Source organism: Haliaeetus albicilla, chromosome 14, assembly GCF_947461875.1.
Source record: "Haliaeetus albicilla chromosome 14, bHalAlb1.1, whole genome shotgun sequence".
Classification (NCBI taxonomy): domain Eukaryota; kingdom Metazoa; phylum Chordata; class Aves; order Accipitriformes; family Accipitridae; genus Haliaeetus; species Haliaeetus albicilla.
In genome coordinates, this window is record NC_091496.1 from 33278600 (window position 1) to 33301671 (window position 23072).

Consider the following 23072-nt stretch of genomic DNA (forward strand, 5'->3'; position numbering starts at 1 on the left):
ACGGTTTCTAATTTTCCACTGTGTACTGCTACCAATGACAGATAGTAAGAATTTGTTTTACTTATCTGTATTTTGAAGCAGGTGCTCACCCCTATTTCCTTTATCTGTTCAATTATTTCTTAATCTTTACCTATGGGCAGGTTTTTGACTCTTTTGAATCTCTTGCAAATGGAATTGATGAGTTTACTGTAATGTAACTTTTGGTGCTTTTTAGTACAGTTAACTTGAAGTAAATGGATATGAAAACACAGCTTCCCGAAGGTGCAAGTGCCTGACGGGTATTCACCTCCCTCATTTAGCTGAAAGTCATTTTTACTTTTGTGTCCCACCCAGTAGTGGTGCATGCATATGAGTCTCTGGACAGAGAAACAGATGGTCTCTTTAGATAGGAATTATGAAAATGAGAATAAATATTTCATACTTTTTAAATTTCGTGCAACTTTTAAGGGATTTTCCTGTCTCTAGTCCCCAAGTGTGCTTTTCTTACTGATACCAGAAAGCGAGAGGAGATTATAAATGGCATATAGCGCTTAATTCACAGGCTTGCACTCCATGGCTGCAGTTCTGATTTCAAGAGTGGAAATTCTGCTAATGCTGCTCTCAGGAAAGTGGGTCCCCTCTCCCCGGCTGGACCAGAAAGCTTCATAGCCATAGGGGAACGTAGTTATGTACAGTAGGTTGCTGTAACTTTTAGAATAGTTCCTCTTCTCTTCTTATCTTTGGATCTCCACAGGTTTCCTTGTTTCTCAAGGAGTTGTGTGCACTTTAGGGGCACATATGCAGGTCAATATACTCTATTTTGACAGCAAGTAACACTAGAGATACTATTTTTCTGCTGTCAAACAATTAAAATTATCAGAACGGAAGCAGGTGTGTCATACATAAAGTGTTCTTAAGGTCTGTGTTAGTACTTTCTTTTGTGACACCAGTTTAACCGTGTATTTTTTCTTCTTTCCCTCCAGGTCACTGATATGATGCTTCAGGACAAACCCTACCCAGACTGGGGAAAGTCTGCCAGAGCTTTCTGGAAGAAAGGAAACATTAGGATCGTTTTATTCTGGTAGGAAATTAGTAAAATCAAATTATTGTAAATGAACCTTTTATAGAATATCCAAAAATATATCTTCTAATTGTCTGTGGCAGTAAGAAATATAAATGGAATGTGTGGTTGGAAAAAAATGAAGCTTGGTCTAGCAAAAAATGAAACATTATGAAAGCTGTACATGAGTGAACAATTCCTAATCAAAATAGTTGGTGTAAAAATATGATTTAAAAATTGATTTATACTGTTTCTTTTATTATATTTTTGACACTGTTTATATCTGAGTTGCAAAATTTTTGCTGCATGTGATAATATTTAGATGTCCCATTGTCAGTCCTTGTAATTAAGGTAAGTAGATATGTGAGTGTCTTTTTGTGACCTTGAAATTAATTATAGCAATGCTTTGAATTAACACATGAATGGGATTTCAAATGGTGACTCAGTCTCTGATTATTAAGAAAAATATTTTAAAATCCATGGGAAAAATTGTGAGAGGTAAGCATTTATTTGACTCTAAATGTATCCTCTTGCAGTTAAATTGTAGCTGTTAAAATAGAAAACAAATTGTGGAAGGAAAAATGGAATATGGAAAACGTATAGTCTAAGAGACAGTGTGAAGACCTTATAGCTGAAGATTAAAGAAACTGCAAAGATTTTTTTCAGCTGCATCAGAAGCAGAAAACCTCATGAAAATATCAGCAGACCTGCTGTTTTTTAAAGAGTGGATTTAGAAGGAATTGTTACAGAGAAGTTGAAAGATTTATTTACATGGATTCTGCTACAGAAAATGCAATGAAATATCTATACTTATAAAGTAGTAAAAATGAGTTATTATATTAAATTGAGGCAATTAAAGCAAATAATAAGAGACATTTAAAGACTAAAAAGAAAGCAGAATCAGATGGCTGATTGGCTACAAACAAGGTTTATAAGGAACTGAAGGGGCTGAGCTGATGCAAATTTTACTAGCACTTAATTGCCTATTGAAAAACTGAGTGTTAAAATTTGGCTATTGTTTTGGCTTTGTGGCTTTTTTTCAACAAACTAGAATAATCCTACTGGCCTGTAAAGTGTGAGTATTAGCTAAATGGATTGAATACATCATCAATAATAGAATTACGAGCAAACTCTAGATTAAATTTTGCTGAAAGAAGCCAGGGCAGCTTTGCTGAAAGAAAACCTCTGATCTGTTAGAACTCTTTGAACATGTCATCAAAATAATGGATGAGGAAGAAATGCTTGGTCTAATTTATTTGGACTTTCAAAAGGCTTTTGACAAAGTTCTTTACTGAAGGCAATTAAGAAAACTAGTACGCCCCATGGAGTGTGCTGAACATTTAGAAATCATCTCAGAAACGTGCAGTGAAAGGTATAAATAAAATAATAATTTTCTGCTACATTGTTAACACAGGGGAATCCCATTATTTAATGTTAGAAGTAGTATTCATTATTTGTATACATCATTTATATTAATGACGTGACAGAATTTAAAGATGAAGTTAATAATTTGACAAATGCTAGCATGGAAGAGGCATCTTAGAAAGCTAGGTCAAAAAAAATAACGTGATGGAAAAGGTTGAGTTATAGAGGGGATGAGGGGGGGCTCAAAGAGCTCCTTGTCATCATAGCGGGACCTGCAGAGGAAGATTCTGCCTCAGCGTGCCAGGGTGGGCAAAAAGGTAAAGCAGATGAATAAAAAAATGCTCAGATAGGTAGCAAGTGGGCTAGCAGTGATTAGTGTCATTTGGCTAAGTCAGCGAAAAGCTCAGTCTAGAACAGCATTGATTTTTTTACCCTTGTCTGAAAGACTGGAAAGGAGATTAGTTAAGAGTCAAGAAAAAACTTAGTTACACGAAAAGACTGGAAGAATGGAAAAAAAGGGTTAAAAGCAAGGTGACATAATAGGGAGATTTCACATTTACATGCCAGACAGGGAGAACAATAAAACACTATCAAAAGTACTTAAATATTGTTGTGAGAGATGTTTTGACTCCTTGCAGCCTGAAATGTTATAAATCTGTATTTTCTTTCCAATAATACTCACATTAACAAATCCTACCAAAAGTTTAAAATGGAGATAAAGTTAAAAATTATGGTTCTTTTCATGCATGATTCTCATACTAAAGAGTATGCTTAATGGGGATTTCAAAACCTAAAGGGTGACATAAATGCTTTTACTTTTAGCTTTAAGCAGTGAAATAAAAGAGCCCTGGGCAGCAGTCTACATTCTGTAGAGACATTATTTAGATAGTGCATGTTAGATATCAGTAACAGTAGGTTTTTTTCCCCTATTAACTAGGAAAAATAGAGGGGGGAGTTAAAGTATTGATAATGTTATGCATGATAATGTGGTGTATTTGTATTTCATTTATTCTTGCTTAAGCAGTGTGATGTGAGCAGCCTCATTTCTGAAATGTCCTAAATGAAGCATCCTGAATAGTATGTCCTACACAGATACTGGTATGCCAAAGTCTGTTTATTCAGGACACTTCCGAGTGGCACACCTGTTTAGCAGAGATAGTGTAATACAGTGTACTGTATTTTAATTATTCCCAATATAGATATGTGATGCACAGGTTAAAGTGGTTGATGAAATGAAAATTTTAGATACACACTGGACTTGTTTTTCTGTTAACGTCATTTTTATTTTCAAGTTTACTTGGTAAAATTAGAAAATGTCTATGAACGTACCAAAGACGGATGGATTGTCATGAGGATGAAGGCACCATCCACTTGTTTATAACAGCTGATCGTGTGACTGCTTTGTGTTTCTCATTTGGAAATGTTTTCAGCTCTCCAATGCAACTAATTAGCAAAGGTTTTGATTTAGCTTATCATCTCCTGTTTTAAATCATTCCCTGGAAACATTGTCAGCAACTGGTTGTTGGTTGCTCCTGAGGATTCTGGCTGCCTTTTGAATGTCTTCACGATATAATTCTTCCACAAACAACTCAGCTAGCTCAAAAATGTCCATTTGCTATTTGCCTTTGTCTAGCCCATCATTAAAGAGTTCATTGAAGTGCCTTCTACTTTTTTTACAGTGAAGGGTTGTCTTTTTTGTTTTATAAAAATGTCTCCATTTTGGTCATTTCCAGCTCTGCTCATGGCTAATTCCACCATCCAGAGGCACCTTTGTGTAACGCTGTTACGGTCTGTGTTATATTGCATAGTGATACAATGCAAATGCAAACACACTTTCTTACAGATTTAAGGAAGTGTATTGTCAAGATGGCTTCTAGAAAGCAATGAAGTATCTGGAACCCTGGTGGAATTACTGGGATGGTGCAGACACGTTTGTGGGTTGCGAAAGACGGATACTCACGGGGGGTTAAATATCTGCACCACCTGGCAGTCAGATCAGGCTGCGCAACAACTAGAGAAACAACTGTCTCCAGTGCTCTGTGGTTACCATCACTATTGTGAAGTTACTAGCATGAATTGAAATAGGCTGATTGATATTTTTTAGATATGTTGATGATTTGGCTGGTTTAGGAGAAACAAATTACATATGACAGGAGAGGACTGGCATTTGAAAGAAGCAACAAGAAAAAAAGGTTGTTAAATTAAGCCAAATAAAGATCTTGGGCAAGACTGATGACAAGCCAGTAGCAGTAGCTAGTGATAAGTTAAATAAATAGGACAATGCAGAATGGTAGTTATTTTTAATGTTGGATATTAGAGGAAGCAGCAAGAGAAGTACAATGTGAGAAGGCTGATTATTTTGCAAATAATTTTTTATTCCCCTGGAACACGAAATAAGTCCAACCTACACTTTTCATAAGGAAACGACTTGTTAAGACAGAGGACAGACAAATAAATACATTAAAAATGAACTACAAATGGAAGGGAATAATGTTAAGAGAGTTCATGAAAAATTACTTAAAACTAATTTAGTGTCTGTTTTTATAGTATTTACAGTATTTTTCCAAGGGAACAAACCTGTGCAATACTGAGCTTTCCAGATGGTACACCAAGGTTTGCTGAGAGCATTACGCGCTTACAGATCTGCGCAGGAGCGAGCTCTGACGAGCGGTTCGTACAGGTGGTGGCGTTAAAGACAGCGCACGCTAATGCCACGGTACATGCTCCGTCGTCTTCCGCAGTGGCCCACAATATCCTGTGAAGAATCAAGCATACTAATTAGAATAAAATCACCAGGACATCTCTGGGCTGTGTGCGGTTTAGTTAATGGAGGCAAGACCCGAATACTCTCTCTTGACAAACCGTTCCAATATTAATTGTCCTCAAAACTTCCCTAACAGAGGATGATGGGGGGATATAATGAGCAAGACAGAAAGAGTTCTTCATGTGAACTTTTAGCTATAGGGAAAAACAGAACACCAACAAAAAGAAACGAGTTTACTGGAAGTGAGGAAAAGAGCTACTGAGGTCTGTGTAACCAGGGAAGAGAAAATTGATATTCAGAGGTAGCTTATCAAAATAGGGGAGTGTAGAAACAACAGTGGATTGTGCAGCTGAATATTGATTGCAGGCAGGGTGACAGAATAATATATACAAGCTGAACGTTTGAATATGCAAGTAGCAGACTGGAATCCATTTCCGTGGTGTCCCTGGCTAGACATTCATTTTACGTGTACACAATGATCTGTCTTGATTGGTGCAATAATGTGTCTTTGGCATAGGAGTCTTGTCTGAAATAACACAAAGCACAGACCAACATGGAGAAGAAATAAAGTAATATGGAGAATTGTAAATTTGTGATTCCCTATGTTTGCTGTGTTTGACTTTGCAAACTAAATAATCTTCTTTTAGTATGTATTTCCATAAGATCTCTCTAGCTTTCTTTAATAAAAAAATAATATTACACATGCTTAGAAATGCATGTTAGTAATCACAGTACTTTGATTCAGCAAGTTAGTAATATAGGTTTAAAAGCTTTTATTCAAATTAATTGTTCAGAATTGCTACAGAGTACTAATTCATGTACATATGTTATGTTTACAGAGGATTGTGTTAAACATGGGTTTGTGTAGGATTCTTAATTGGACAATACATTGTACCCTGGAAGTAGAGGAAGCTTCCTTATAAGATAGATGGCCACCACTCCCACACAGGAATAAAGCGTAGTTTCTTTAAGAGATTTTCTATTATGGACCTGTTTGAATGTTTGTTTTGATAAGTTATATTTCCATATTCTGTGCTTCCATAGTCAAGATGATAAATGCACACTGGACAATGTTCTTTTCACATATATGAATGTAGTTCATACATTTGTTTCAAAAGACAGCTTCTTAAAACATCCATTCTTTTCATTATAGGCTGCACTGAGAAAAACTAATTAGACATTATAGCTTTGTCAACCTAAATTATATACTAACCCAAACAAAACAAACCTTTCATTAAGTTTGAGTAAAGGTTTTTGTGATGCAGTCCCACAAATACAACTGCATGAAACAACAAAATAATTATATCTACTAATATACATACATATAGATACACATACATTATTCTCTCCCTATTTTGGAGGGTTTTAAGTTCATCTGTTCATTCTTTCATATTTAAGTAATTTATCTTGTGATAAGATACTGACTACTGAACGGAAACCTGGAATCATGTAGAAGTTGAGGCAGATTTCCTGGTAAATAGTATAAAAGAACATAAAAATATTTGACAATATTATTGCTCCCACTAAATCTTTTATTCTTATGCTATAACCAAAGTGAATAACTTCAGTTTGGGTAAGGAAGACAATAAATAAATTCCTTACTATTTCCTTTTTGTCTCAATACAAAATATTCACTAAGGTCCTCCATAGAGGATTTATATTGAGTAATCTGACTACTAATCTGGGCAGACATTGTTATATATATTCTGAGAGGATAAAACTGCCCATGAATAGTAATTGTCACATTTAGGCTAGCAGTCGAGAAGTATGATTACCATTTGTCAAGAGATGACTAAAATGTTTTTGATAGCATTTATTTAATTTCTGTGCTGGGTATTAATGGTAAACTATGCTGTAAGATTACAATTGGTTAACATGAAAAAATGTTGAAAATAACTCATCATAATCCACACCACTGGACTTTCTTTCATACAAATGGTAGTTTTTAAGATTTCTGCCTATTTTTAGTTTTCATTTAACCTTCCTATACTATATTTGAAAATACTGTGTGTATATATATATCTGAAAATACTGTATTATCTAAAATATTCACACAAAAGGTTTTTGTTCAAACCTGTGTTTGATCCTGTACAAACTCTCCGGTTCATGTCCTAAGGAATACTCTTCCATTTTGACAGCCGAGTGCTTTTACAGTGTCTAGTATGGAAAAATAACAGTGGTCAAGACTCACCAGAGTGGTTGAATCTTGACAACCACACGAGTCAGACCCATTTTTGGCACTCATTCTCTGATGCCTATCCCCCTCTCCTCGGTGCGTGAAGACCACAGTGTCAGTAATTCAGGGTTCTCCCATCAATCTGCCCTCCCCAGTAAGCACCGTTTTCAGCTGGCAGTGTTTCTCAGTCCTCCTCTAAGATGCTCCTGCCTCCCAATGACTTCCAGTACAAGCAATCACTCCAGTCCCTGGCAGAACACGTCCGTCCTTTTCCTTCTTCCCTTCCTCCCTCCTCCAACACACCAATAGCCCAAAAGCTGCCAGTGTGTGAAGAAGCAAGAGGGAAAGGGCAAGGCAAACCTGGGGCTCTAAGCCAGCTGTGGAGTGGTTGGCTTCCAAGACAGCATTCGTGGCTCTAACGTCATGGCCTGTCTCAAGCTTTCCCTGGTTTTTCTAGGAAAAGCCAAGGAGATAGAAGCATCTTGGGAAATGCAGTCAGTCCGCCGGCATGTGGCCACATGGAGCATGTTACTCGTGGACTAGTAATGCACTGCATTAGAGGTAGATGCTTTGCATGACATCAGTTATATATGAGGAGAGAGAACGTATCCATATGTGAGGGAGCGCGTGTGAAAGTCTCCCATCTGTCTCACCTACCAAGGAAGAAATTTGTATCTTGCCTATGCCAGTCTATATTCGGAAGGGCTGTATCATGCATTCTCCCCGACTCTATTTGTGATAGGAAGAATAGTGAGACAAATCATTCCTCATCTCACTTTTCTTCTCAGAAGAAAAAGCATTCGAGGGAGACAAAATCAAGGTGAGGGAGCTCTGAATCTCAGGTTAAAAAAAAATACTATAATTGTGAGATCACTTTAGCATGAAGGTTTGTTATTTGTCTCGTTCAAGTTACATCAAGTGGTCTCATCCTATTTATTTTTTTCTGATGGAGACTCCTACAGATCAAACAAAGACATATGTTGTTTCTTACTTGTATTTGCATGAATAAGAGAAGGGTTGGCAGAGAGGAAGAGTGAGTGTAGCGTGGCAGCTTTCCTCTCCGACGAAGTAGGACACAGGCACGCACATCCACATCCACGCACACAACCACGCAGTCGGGACAGCGACAGAGGGGAGGAAGGGAGCTCCTAACACCCCTGCACAAACACCGTTCCCCTGGTAAGTTCTGGTGTGGAAGTATTTCATGTCCTGGGGTGTAAAAAAAGATTCGTAGAGCAATCTGGCTGAAAGGTAGTTACACTGAAGAGAGAAAAGGATCATCCGTTAGCTACAGTGGGGTTTTGGATTGAGCCCATAGACTTGAGTTTCACCTTTGATTTGGCTTTAAATTCTTTGAACTGCTGTAGTACATACGTATTTTATAGCATATCTTTCCAGTTCCTCAGCCTGTTTAAGCTTTTTGAGTTATATTTCGTAGCTAGTTGCAATTCAGTAGCTGATAGCCTGTTACAATAAAAGGCTGTTTTTATTCCTACATAATTGCTAGATCCCTAAGTATAGCCCTCGTAATTGGATGGATATGGCAACCCATCTTCACCTCTTTTAAAAAGTAGGTTTTATTCTATCCCTGTTAGTGAGAGAGAGGTATATCACGAACAATTACTAAAAATATTTTATCCAATGTGGAGCTTTAATAAAACTTCTTAAAGTGCAGTGTCTGCAATGTTTCAGTAATAACGGTACTTCCAAATGAAAATACTTCCACAAAGTCACATTCTGTGCCAAAAACTGAAAAGCTCTAATTCTTAGACGAAAATGTTCCTTAGCAGGTTTCAAAGTTCTTTTCTTTGAAATAGGCAGCTGCAATCCTCAGTTCAGGCGCAGGGCCAGTGTAGAAGGGATATTGCAGCAAGTTCTCTTTTAGCACCTTCTCTCTGCTTTCCACGAAGTTCTTGCTGAGCAGGAGACACCTCTGCCGCCACTCAGGCCCCATGGAAGCTTCTCCAGAAGAGCAGAATCACTGATGCAGTTGCTTGTTCTGTCAGTGCCCTCTTTCTGCTTAAGTGCTTTCCCTTCCTTCCTCTTCCACAGTATAAATCCATTTGTTATTAACAAAAACATCTTCTTCTATCTTTAGCATTTACAGCTAGCCTAGGCCTCGTTCTAGGTCCACTCTAAAAGTAGGATGAGTATAGCTGTCAGATAATATGCGTTATGGGATCACGTAGGCAGAAAAAAATGCTGGAAGTTAAATTATAACAATATATAATAGGCTAATTGTGACAGCAAGTCCATGACAGAAGTTCCAAGTATTGCAGTTAGATCAGCATGCAGACTGTGGACTTTTATTCATACAGCAGAAGGATACATTTCAGATTATCAAGGTAAAAATTCACTGTCTTGCATCCTTGCTTCAGTGTGCAGAGGCCTGGCAAAATCGTAGCCCAAAACATGGTCAGTTCGACTCAAACTCAAGTCACTTTGGGGAAGCTTTAAAGAATCCATCGCACAAAGATGTGCTGCATGGAGAAGATGCAGCCTCAGCCGGTGGTTTTGTGCAAGATGTGCACTCTGAAAGCCCAAAGAGTTCAATGGAGAGCAGAAAATGAGTGCTTCAGCTGCTCGTGCTCACAGCCAGAGTTCATAGACTTTGTCATGGCTGGATTCCAAAAATCAATTCAGTTTCATAAAAGAAAGGTGATGATTAAAGCAATTAAATTATTTCCTTTCCTGGAATACTGGAGTACTTTTTAAAAATTGTATTTCTCCGTAATGGCATGTTTAAATTTGCCCCTTAGAATTTGCTGAAAGTACTTAGCTGAACACCTGACTCATCATCCTTCTCATATTCCCATACTTCCCGTAAATATTGAGTATTTACACATTCTGGACTGGAAAGCTCGTAGGATGACACAAAACTACAAACTTTTTTTATCATGGCCAAGACTGCAAGAAATGCTGATCATATCAAGTGTTCTTTGGCTTTCAGATCCACGTGAAGAACCCCTTATGAAACTGGTTTGTGCCCAGTGAAAATCAGTTTGGAAACTCTCTGGTTTTAGGGCCTGTGGATTTCATGTGTAACTGGAAGCACTAACACAGTGAAACTGTTCCGGTGATGTTAACGGGATTGTTTAACAGTGGGGACTGAGACCGCTCTCCCTGGGGACACTTTGGATGAGATTATTAGTCTTCCTCTGGTTTCAGGAGGATATAGCAGTTGTCATCCATCGAGCGTTTGATTAAAAAGTTTTATTCCTCTTGATTTCCTGATAGTCCTTGATGGCATGACTTCTGCTGTGTCTTGGGCATCAACAGAATTTTGCAAATAGAATTTAGCAAAACTCTCCACCATGTCAGCCCATTCTGCTGGTGCAAACAGGCAAACAAACAGCAATAGAGTAATGATGGTTCCAGTGAAATCACAGCTTGAGATGCAGAGTACTGCGTGGGACCAGAATGTGGCTGTACTGGTGCTGAGTTACTTTCTAACTGGTGATGCTTTAAAAGAAAGAAAAAAAATAGCTTGTTACATCCAAATTCAGTTATTTAGGGCTAACAGAAACAGATGAGACTCTGTCTTTTGCAAAGACTGGACTTAAAGGTGGAGCAGGAAATTATTATTTAAATGCTGCCAGACTTCACCCCCTATCACATTCTGTCCCCTTCAGATTCTTATACCCCATGGCCACTATCAGAATAGAGCCATTTCAATAAAAATGAAAAAAACTTAATTAAAACTAATGTCTCAGGATGTGCTTAACAGAACTATAAATATGAATGTACGTATGACTAATTAGTCTTTGTATAAAACCTCCATTTTGATGTAAGGAGCATTTCTTTTGTTTCTTAATTGCTTTTCTACTTTAAAAAAAATCAGTAGGGTTGTAAAATGAAAAGAATTTGCTGACAGCTATCTTAATCCAGACATTCAACTTTAAAATATCTTTTTTAGGCTGGATTACATAATGAGAATATTGTGGCTATATTTTTATTTCAAATAATTGCATGTTGTCTATCTGTAATTGTGACAGTAGAAAAAACACCATCTAAAACAAAGGGTAGATTAAATTGTCAATAAAATCCCAGCAAACGTTTTTAACAAAAGATGCCCTGCAGGGCTCTTGGTTTCATAATGTATGTTTCGATACATTAGCATATTTTCTGGATTTTTTTTTTAACTAAACAAAAAAATCATGTTAGCAGTTAAGTCCCTACAATAACAGATACCAGTTAAATTTCAGACCATGCGTATTTGAGGTACTTTGTCTAGCAAGAAGTTATCATGATGAACATAATGAATTTGTCATACTGACTAATCAAAGTCAAAAGCTTCAGTAAACAGTGTGTAAACAAAGATGCTATTAATACAGAACTAAACATTTTCCATCATTTCAGATTCTTTGCTTACTGAAATGAATGATCTTTTCCTTGAAGAAAAAACACCTTGACTGCAGTTTACTGTTGTTTGCTTTGTATTACTGATTGTGTTGGTACATTGGTGAGCACACTGCTGCTCCTCATGCAGACAAAGAGTAAATCTTTCTGGATTTCAATGGAAGGGGCATCAGCCCTTCTTGTCTGTGATGGCTGAAGGGGTAAGGCAAAGCCAGTGACAAGAGTTGGAAAAAAAATCTATTCAGCCTTGAGAAAGGCCTGTATTTTTGGAAGCTTTGTTCCTCATACTCTAGTTAGCTGCTTCCCCATTTCTTTTTTACACACCCTACCAGAATCCACTAGTTCTGCTGTAGAGTAATTTGAATTTAAGTTCATTAAGTAAGGAATATCTTACAGTTGGGAAGGTAAGGGAGGACAAAGGCCAAGAAATTGTCAAAATATTAAGTTAAAATGGAGGAGGTTTTCATTTCAGTTTCATGACTTGCTATGGCAGTTGTAGTTTATTCAAAGATATGCTGAAAATAAAAAGGAGGAGGTATTTCTTGTTTAACGATACTACATACAGTTTTCTCCCAGGGCTGAACAAATGTTCTCTTTGAGATTGTGCGACTGTGTTACCTCCAGTGCAAGCTCCTGGGCCTTTCTGCTTTTTCATACATTGGGGAACTGCATGACGTGTAAAATGCACAGGATATTTTTCTGTTTTTCTTTTCTTTCTTGTTCTGGTTGGTTAGTTATGTTTCATTTAGATGGGATGGTTTTAATTTTTATGTGAATTTACACATAATTGTTGGAACTTTGAATAATGACGTGCCCTAAGGTGTCTCTACTGTAAACTGAAACAGATAATAATTTTAAAACTTTTAGTAAATTAATTTCCTTTAAACAACCACCCGTGGCCATTATTTCAAAACAAACAGCTATTAAAAATGCACTCATTTGGGCCCTCCATTGTGCTGGTAATGTGCAGCCCAAGTGCAAGTGAAAACTCTGCCCCGGGGAGGTTACTGTCTGAAATTACTACTTTAAAAAAAAAAAAACATGGCACAGAGATGTGCTAAATCTCTCATCTACAAATGCATATTTGCTGCTCACAAAAGTAGCATGTCAGTAAAAAAAAGGCCCCTGACACATGCTCAGCTTCCAGTTATTTGCATGCTTTGACCTGACCTCATTTATTGAATATTCAAGGCCCATTGGCATAGCGCAGGAAGCATAGTTCTTGGGCAAAGAAATAGAGTGAGGCGTGTTTTCAATGACAGTAAACAAGCTGGAAATATCTTATTTGACTTTTAAATGATATGTTGAGTTAAAAGAGTTGGAATTTAGGTGGGAAACAATCATCTTTCAGTTCAATAAATTTCATATGGAGAATCTGGAGGAAGACAGCACATGCAATGGCAATGTCACTTTGAGTGTATTAGTTCTCAGGATGAAACTTCTCTCAAAGGCAGGCTCAGATTTCCTGTCTAAGCTTCTCTGCAGTATTCTGTCACATGAAGTCTAACATACTCATGATTCTAAACTTTATAAATAACATATAACATGAATTTAAGTGTTTCCCAGGGATTCTTCCAATGTCTGATACAAGCTTGACCAAGCTGCATGAACATACCTCAGTTATGAGGAAGCGTATTATGAATATGGCCCTTTTTCATTCAAACTGATACAGATTATTTTAATTTTAATGCCTTAAGAATTAAGGGTTTAGGACTGTCCATAGTTTTCAGGTTAACCCAGAAGCTAGCGGTGCTTATGGACATCTTTAGGATTGTTTCCTCGGGGTGGCTTAAGGTTTGAGCTGCCGCAGATCACACTTGTCTTTAATAACTTGAACAGGAAAAGTTTTGGTTCATAGTAGAATAATTTACACTTTACAACATTATCTTGGTTTGAATAAAAACCTTAAAAACATTTAGCTTTTCCCCTTGTGTGCAGTTGAATTGATAAAATTATCGGAACTTCTTTAGTTTTATTTTTATGGAATGTAAAAAAATCTATACTTTCTCCCAAAGCAAATTAATTTACAAGATGCAAGCACAGACAAAAGCATCTGGTATGTGATAATAATATTTCAAAGAAAGATTGTGTTATGTTTCAGAAAGGTAGGGCTTTGTGCTTAGAATTAAACTTCTGTTTAAAGAATTGTTTAGCAGAGTTTCTCAACCTGTTGTATAATTTCCAGCTCTTCCTACCTGAAACGTTTCTGTGAAGCAGTATTTTGGTGTCTTCAGTTGGAAGTACCACTTTCTTCTTGTGCCACAAGATATTTCAGTGACTACATTATATTTTGGGTGGTTTCAAGAAGCATACACTCTCTTTTAATCTATACACAACCTCAATTAGTGTTCAGGTCAGTAAGTGGTAAGACATTTATGGAATCAATCATTTTGGGTTAAGGAGTACACATACTGCAAGCGTACTAATGGAATGGAAATAATGCCTGGAACATCTCCAGAACAGTCACAGTCTCAATGGAGCAATTAAATATGTATGAAGAATGTTTGCAGTGAAGTTCAAACACATCAGCCTGAGGCTTATATTTTTGGTTTAATTTATTCACAGCCTTTCTGTGTACTGCTGCTTGATGGTCCAAAAACACTTCTCCACACTGCCTCCTGCTTCGTCTGTGTATCCACCGACTGACAGAGACAGTGACAGTTGCTACTTTTAATCACCGTCTCAGGAGCGAGGAGTAGACTCTGTCATAGAAAAGTGCAGTGTTAGTACTCAGGTTAACAGTTTTTATTCATTAATAGATTTGACATAATTCGTGATATGGGAAGTAGTCTTCAGAATTAGTTCAGACAGTGTTTGAGTATTTAGCAAAACTTCTTAGCCTGAATGTGCTGGCATTATTAGATCTTCAAATTAGAGTATTGCATGATATGGCCTGTATTCCATATCTTCATATCACTGCTTTTATCCTTCATGAAAGAGATGCTTGTACTATAGCTAGAGGCTGCTTTTTTATGTCATCATGAATGCTGGAGCTCTTTAAAAAGTTAGTGGTTATATTTCCTGATAATTATTATTCTTTGCAAAATGTGTAAAGGAACGTGTGCTATTTTCAGGGTCAGTAATTCTTTGCGCTCTCTACTATTTTCAGTAATAAATAAATCCAAACTATTTGGGGCTTTGTAAAGAGAGTTTTTTTCTTTTGATGGGTCTCAGTTCTACAATTTGTCACTGATCAGAGAGCACCAGCATATTAGCTGGTTCATCTGTTATCAATTCATACACTATGAGTAAGTGGGATTGTCATATAACCAAGCTTAGAGCAATTGGCAAAGCAACTGAGCAAAGACACCCTTTTAAAAGGATTACTGGTAATGTAATTACTTGTGGAAGATGTATGGATATGTCCCATATGAAAACACCAGCATCTTAATATGTTCCTTAAGCAATAACATTAGTGGAATGAGAGCTTTTGTTCCAGTAATGGCATACACTACTGGTGGATAATGGCACAGTGAAGCAAAGGCATTTGTGTAAAATAAACACTGAGCTAAAGCCAGAAACGTGCTTTTGTTTCTTTAACTAGTTTCAAGGCTGTTACTGAAGCAAAGCTTACTTTCTAGTGAGACTGTAATTATTTTATTAAATGCAATGGAGTTGGGAGCTCCTAACAGATTTTCTTCTGGTCTGGAGGAAAATCTCTATTTGTATCCATAGTTAAACCTATAACTGCTAATAATATCAATGATGTTTATGAAAAAAATGTGGTGTTAATATGACCCCTATTACCAGACATGCCAGCAATATGTCATGGTAGTACCCCCAAATCATATCATTTTCTAGACAAGCAGAATTAATTTAGGACCTTCAGTTCAGGCATAGGGTAAGCAGTCTTGGTGGTGTTGCAAAATTAAGGAAAACTCTGTCCTTGTGAACAGTTGTGGTCGATAGCGTTTGATATCCACTTTAACCATCAAGATGATTGACTTTTCCTAGTGAAAAAAAAATCTGTATAAGTATATTGAAATAAGCACCTGACCTTCATCTTTTTGAAATCGATGGTAAAAGCCCGGTAGTCTTCAATGAAACTGTAATACCCTTTTAGGTACTGACAGCTTTTTTTTCAGTTAGTTGTAAGGGACATTTTTCCCTGCAGTAGTTAATAAACTCCAATAAAATAAATTTCTGAAGCATACAATGATAGGTATGCTGTTTGATTAGTCTTAAACACTTTCTTTCCTCACCTTTGATAATATTTCCCTCTTCAACTTCTATATTTCTTTCTTCACAGTGTTGGTTCAAATCTTCTCATTGTTCAATAAGCGAAATTCTGGTGCTTGGTATATGTTTCTCTCAGTGTTTTTTTGTTTCCACTTCATCAGGCTCCTTTTTCCATTCATTTATTGAGTTTTGTTATTTGCTTGTTGTTTTTCTTAAAGGCTTATTTTCTGATTTTGAGTAATAGTAATATTCTTAAGATGTATTATCCTTATGATCCTTGTATCAGAAACCTAATTGGGTTATTTCTTATGATATGTGGGCAAATAATCTGGCTTTATGAATGTCAGAAGTTGCACGCTTACCTTGTGCAAGTGCGGCATTCTAAACTGTAACGTGTCTTGTGATAGCAGGTTGTGCCTCACAATAGCAAGATCAGATGAATAAAGGAAGCTGACACTAAGATCTAAGTATGTGTACTCAGAAAGTGATGCACAGGAAAAATGCTTTACCCTTCCAGGAAAATGAGTCGTAGCCAAAATATTCATACCTTAACCATCTGAATTTACTATCCTATATTATTATTTTAAGCATCTAAAGATATAAAAATTTCCCTTGAATTTGACCTACATCAGATTTGTGGGGCTTGCAGTACTCCAGAAAATCAGACCATTTAAATATAATTCCCTGGAATCCCTAGGATTTAGGATCCTAGCTTAAGACAGAAGCTAAAGTTGTGTCATAGGGTCTTTTCCTGGACCAGGTGAAAATTTCACATATTTTAACTATCTGTCCATCTGTCAAGCCATCTTAGTATGTTCATTTTTGCGTTTTCTGATTATTTTGGAAATAGAGACAGGTTAAGCAATTTTAGGAGATGTGAACCACTACTTTGAAACACCATTATTCAGTTTACCTACTCAGTTTGATCATTTTAGTTTTTAAGTTCATTCATTCTATTTGGGTATCTGCAGTGAGGTGACTTGCTGTGATTGAGGTAATTGCCAGCACAAGAACAAAACCAGAGCTCCTTGAACTCAAGAGAGGCGGGATTCAACTTCAGCATCTCTCCCTGAATAAGCAGAAAGAGAAAGAAGATATTATCATCCTATTTGCAAAGTTTGATTATATGGACGTGGCATAGATGATGCCATCTAAGGTCTGGGTTTTGGATTGCTTCATGAACCTTTTGGCTTTATGACACACCTGTGTTCATTAGGACATCCACTGCCTATTAGGGCTCAGTTTTATCATTCTCTGCAACATGAGCAAACTGGATGAGTATTAATAAGACCCTGCTTCAATAGCAGGTGTGACTATATTATAAGATAACCCCTAAATTAAATGTGCATTTCAGTTTGCTACATTTTATTAAATTTTTCAGTAATAAATGAACTAAAATTAAACAATCTTTAGCCAGGCCTTGGGTTACAAAAAGAACAGGCTTTACGAATCATTGCTCTGTAATACAAAGTGTGATAACATAAGTAGAAAGCTCTTGGAGACGTTTTTAAACATTTCATTTTTAAAGAATGCTCCTAGGGCAGAGCTATTTTGAATGAAATTGATGGCAAGGTCCAAAGTGGTACAATCTGTCAACATGGCAGACACACATCGCCAGCATAGTACGTTAAGCAGGAGCTGAGATTTTAAGCAGTTTTCACCTGGAATAAGGTAATGGTTCATTCCAAACTTCTTGACATTGTGAGCTGTTCTGTTATCATCTTTCTAAAAGAGATTTGAGGACATTTGTCCACATGGTAAGTCCAGCTAGAAGATAGTCTTGATACTTCAAACTGAATGATGAAAACCTTTTTTTTTTTTTCCTTAAGCAACAGGTAATCTATATATACACTGTCTTTGAATTCTGCTTCGTAACCAAAATCCTTCATATGCTCAGTTCTTCCCATCTGAGTAAAGCAACAGAGCCTTTGCATCATTCATTACAGAGCATTCATTACAAAGTCCTGTCTTTTAAACCAATTTGATGCAAATGTAATTCCAGAAATCTAAATAGAATTAAACAAGTTTTTTCCTGGCATTTAGATTTATGCAAAGTCAGGGAAACTATCATTTGACTGACAGATAAATTGGTAACAGCATTAGTCAGTGGAAGGATTGTTTATATTTATTCTATGATGCAGCATTTTCTTGTGGGCTATAAAAGATCCCATGCTGAACGCAGCTATGGACATCTTGCTTTGAGGGCAGCTGCCTGCAGAGGAGATGCTGTGGCATTCTGCAATTACTGTTCATAGCACAACTGGTGGTTACTCCAGTCCTGTATAATCCATCTCTGAAGCCACCTTTAAATGTCAAATGACATATGCATATATAAGCAGTCATCTCTTTTAGGGTTTGTGAACACTTTTCAAACTCAAAAACCAGCTGGTCTAGTATAGTATTTCACAATATTTGGGGAGTTTTAAGTGTCTGTTCCTTCCTAAACAGAGCATTAAAATACCCCCACTGCAATGTGAAGACCTGCTTCAACTTAGTGAAGGTAGCCACTGCCTCAGATGAAATACATTTCCTTTTTTTAGTAGACATTGATGGGGTTATCAACCCAGAATTCTCTGTGCTAGATTGCCAGTAATGGTTGGAAAGGCCCAGGAATGAGTGTAAGTCAAACTCATCTTTCAAGGCCTCCTAGCTAGACATGACAGTTATTTTCAAGGCTCCCAGGAGGAACATAAAGCCAAAAAACTCAGTGAAGAACTGGCCAAATTAATTTAATGTTATCTCTGTATGATGACTGAATGACCTAGGAGAAAACTGAAGACAATACTAACAAAGTTAATCAAAACAACTAAACAAAGCTTTCTGAGAGACTATATCCAGTCCCCAAAGCTGTACTCCATTTTACAGCCTCTGTAAAATGGATGTAGTTATTTGCTCTGCGGAGGTCTAAAATTTTGACCGATTCTAGTCTCTCCAGTGGTTGTTGATCAAAGAATCCAAGTGTGTCCATCTATTCCAAATGCTGATTTGTTTCAAAATCTCATCAACAATACAAAGGTTCCCTGTTTTGAGAGAAAGTGAGGCACTGCGAAAACAGCCCTTCCAAAAGTATTTCTGTAGCTGCTCTCTGTAGGTGCTTGCTGGAGACTGATTGAGCAATCATGGAAGTGATGGGGAGGCAGCCTGTAGGCTCTTATGCTTGTCAAACACATATGTTGAAGTTCACAGGAAGAAAAAGATCGTGTAGCTGTAAAACTGGAGGGGACTCAATCAGCATTGGGTAAAGCATTTAACAGGATATCAAACACAGAATATATATTTAACAAAATTTAGGTCAGCACAGTATTTATTAAACTTAGGGTCTCTTTAGCACTGCCTAAACTATTTTGAGCTTGGTATAATCGTGGAGGCAAAGGAAAAGTTGATGTGATGTGTGGGTCTCTGGAAGGCAAACGGGATGGGTACCTAACCCAACCTGAATGTGGCCCCTCGTTCTGACAGCCCACCTATTCCTTGGGCAAGAGAAAAGGGCTGTCCCTAGCTTGTAGCCTGGCTCTGGTGAAAGAACTACCTTGCTGGTTAGGCGTAAGATATGGGATGTTGATTATCTACTCCTTAATGCTTTCTGGAAGATAGTTATAACCCTAAAGGAGATCCACGAGAAGAGAAGACCACAGGAGAAGCAACAAGTGCCACTGATTATACCACAGAAGAAATGAAAACTGATGCCTTTTTCCACTTGCTGTCAATCGCCGGTGCCTTTGATCCTGTTGAGGCATCCTTAGCCACTTGCATGAATCTTAGATCACCAAAACACTGTCAAATCTTAGGGCCAGGGAGGCCATATTACAGGTTACGGACTATATTGAAATTCATGCGGGACTGAAGTCAGGTCAAGTGGACGGGTCAGGAGGAAGAAGCAGATCTAAGACTGCTCAGGGAAGAGACAGAAGGTGTCAGCAAACCACAAAAGTACTAATTGCCAGGTAAGTACATCAGCTAAAAGCAAATGGTAGGAATTGGGAGATTTTAATCAAAATTACATGGAACTGAGCTGGCAAATTATGAGCACCTTCACATCTGAGTCTTACTTGTTAGGACATTAGATGTTGAAGAGACTGACTGAGGCTGGAAAGTAAAGGATTACAAATTGTTTCAGGAAGAGAGGGACCTTTGCTTCCACCTCGCTGGGAATCCTGGAGAAAAAAACTTTTTTATTATTGGTTTTTTGAGAAAACGGAAACATTCAGAAATGCATCACTTTTGATTAAACTTTCATTGAGAAACATTTCTCTTCTGTGGGAAGGAATTTCTGACCAAAACTAGTGAGAGACTCAGTCTCCTCAGAGTAGGCAGTAGCATGGTGATCTAACCCATATGGAAGAATGTTAATCTGAGCCCCTGCACTTCTCATTTGGGAGGAGGTGGGGGGGAGAAGCCTTAGTCTGGGTTTACTGCACCTTTGTTCCCTGAATATTGCTGCTTCTTCCAGGATTTATCTGTTTTCTGATTTCTGTTTACCATAGCAAGCTGGAAAAGAGTGCAGATGAGTCTCAGGATAGAACAGGACTTTTTCTGAAATACTGATAAGTTCCTCTTTGAGGGGGATAACCATTTCCTGATAAGCTCAAAGTTTAACCAAATATGTATCTGGGCTTCTTAGTGAATTCAGCCATAACAATTCCCAAATTGTTTTGTCCTTCTTGCTTCTCGCAAGTTCCTCATCTCCATCTATCACTGAAAAAGGGGAATATTCATATTGTCACAGAACTGGGCATATAATTATCAGAGTAGCACTAGCCTTCAGCATGTTTTCTGGTGAATCTCTATTAGCTCCTTTTTGCTGATACTTCTTTCTAACCCAGTTCTGTTCATAGAAAGGTTAACTTTCCAGGAGATCAAAATCACAGTAATTTGGATTTGATTTTTCTTTGTCATCTAAGAAGATGTGTCAGCCTTATACTGGACCTGGCTCAACTTGTGGAAAAACACATATTCACTTTTATTTCCTGAGTGACTTTTGAGTTGGTATCAGTTCTTCTTGAATCATCTGCAAAAAGTATTATATGTTGCAATTACTGTAAATGTCAAGTGAAGTTTTGAGTGCTTGCGTTTGTAAAGTCTTAGTCGCAGCAACGATGTCAGCTGAAATTCAGAAGTCCTGATAATGCTGGTTTTGGTTTGAGGCTAGTGCCATTGCCGTTCCCATTTTTTCTATAGGCAAATAAGATTGCTTGTTGGATGATAAGATCATGTTTCCTTCATAAATGTTGATGGTGTGTAAAGACCCTCAGCCTCTCCTCACAGGACAAATACTTCAGCCCTCAACCAGCTTAGGGACCTCCACTTCCATTTATTGGTGCTTTTTAGGTACTGGGGGGCCAAAAACTGAATGTGATGTTCTGGATATGGTCTAATGAGTGCGGAGTAGAGGGAAATATTAATTTCCCTTGATCTACTAGCTGTGCTCCTGTTAGTACAGCCCCGGACACTGTTGGGACCTCTTTGCTGCCAGCACACATGCCCGGCTCATGCTCAGCTTGCTGTCTACTAATGCCCTTTTCTTACTAAGGTAAGATTAATATTCTCTGGAAGATTTTTGACATAAAAATGCATTGCTCAGGAAGCAAGATTAAAGCTTTTTGGATTTTTTTTTTTTTGGTGTGTGTTGGAGTTGTTTTGGAAATACATTTAATCAAAATATAATCAACTTGTTAGATGAAAGAGCCTGCATTTATTCAATATGCTTTGGGGAAAAAAAAAAAAACAAACAACATTGAAGAGCAGTTCAAAACAATTGTAATTATATTTTACTTTGATAGGGTTTGCACAAATGTAATTGTAAAAGGCACAACACCTTGAAGAATGAGGAGTTATATCCCATAGATGCCATGGTGTATGAAACCTAAAATAATGAGAAATTTCTTATTCCATCAAACTACTATATAGTTAAAATATACAGCTGATCTAGTCCAGAACATAGAAAGCTATTAAACTGTTATGATTAGCTTATTCTAAGTTTGAACTGTATTTTTAAATTTTGGTTGTGGTTATAATATGTTGCCTGAAAAGCTGTGAGAATATAAATGTATACTGTACAGCCCTCCTACCTACTCTTAGCAAAAGCTTTGTTTAAGAGCAGCAACATGACAGCATCTGGGCAAGGACAATGTGTTCCGTATGTTCTACATAGATAAAATCAGATGCTGGTTTTATCCTTAATGCTTTGTAACTCATGATCACAAGACAGCGGGAAATTTTATGGGGTTTGTTCTTGTTTTTTCCAAAAACTTGCAAGGATAATTTTAAGACTCTGCAACATCAAAATGCTTTGCAAAGTCATTTCAGTTTTCTAAAATGTGTTTTAAAAAGCAAATAAACCCCAACTTTTCAGTGGCATTTTTCATTTGACAGTTTCTAAATAGAACTTATCCATTATTTTATTCAAAGGTGAGTCTTGACAGTTCCTAAATAAAATGTATTTGTTTTCATTTCAAGCAGGCTTTTAGTTAATTTCTTGAAAGAAATTAAAACACTGAAAACTGACTTCAGTTTGGAGATTCAGCTCTGGATTCAGGTGCCTGGTATTTACGTCTTGATTATGGCTATCGACATGCCAGCTGCTACTAAAGCCAATGGAGCTCTAACCAATGCAGATGATGGTCATTCAGTTCACCTCAAGTAGAAACTTGTATTTAGTCACCTGAATAATTTTCCAGCATCCACTGACTGAATAAAGGTGGGATTCAGGTGCCTAAACGCAGGCATTGAGTACAGTTTGAAATACTTTAGGGTATTGAAAAAGTGCACAGACCTGGTAGACATGACACAGGACTCGGAGGAGACCTTCTGTTGCAGGGTCTGGAGGCCAACCAAGGTGCTCCACAGTGCCCCAAATCACACTAAACACATACATTTAGGCAACCAAATCTCACACTACATCTCTGTCGACTGGAATGAGAGATTAGATAAGTTAGCTCAGATGTAGATTTATACAAAAACACTTCTATGGTTAAGTTCCTGGCTGAATCTGAGTTCCTTATAAAATGTTTTAATTGTGCTGAGCTAAACCATATGTAAAAATAATCTGTGTTAAAAAAATTAACCATCAGTTGTTCACTTGGCTCTAGCCAAAATGCAGCAGACTTCACATGTGATTTGGGAAAAATTTGAATAATTTAAATGCAGAATATAAATATGAGTCTATTATATCCTGATGAAAACATTCAGAG

The 23072-nt window shown here is 37.3% G+C and overlaps 1 protein-coding gene across 6 annotated transcripts in view; it reads left to right on the forward strand.

The window, feature by feature from the left end:
- The window catches only part of TMEM117 (transmembrane protein 117), a 237662-nt gene that overhangs the window by 156822 nt on the left and 57768 nt on the right, over positions 1–23072 (forward strand). For all 6 annotated transcript variants that reach the window (XM_069802220.1, XM_069802224.1, XM_069802221.1 and 3 more), the window contains one exon: positions 963–1060. In XM_069802220.1, coding sequence (XP_069658321.1) covers positions 963–1060 — 98 coding nt within the window. The remainder of the gene's footprint in view (positions 1–962; positions 1061–23072) is intronic.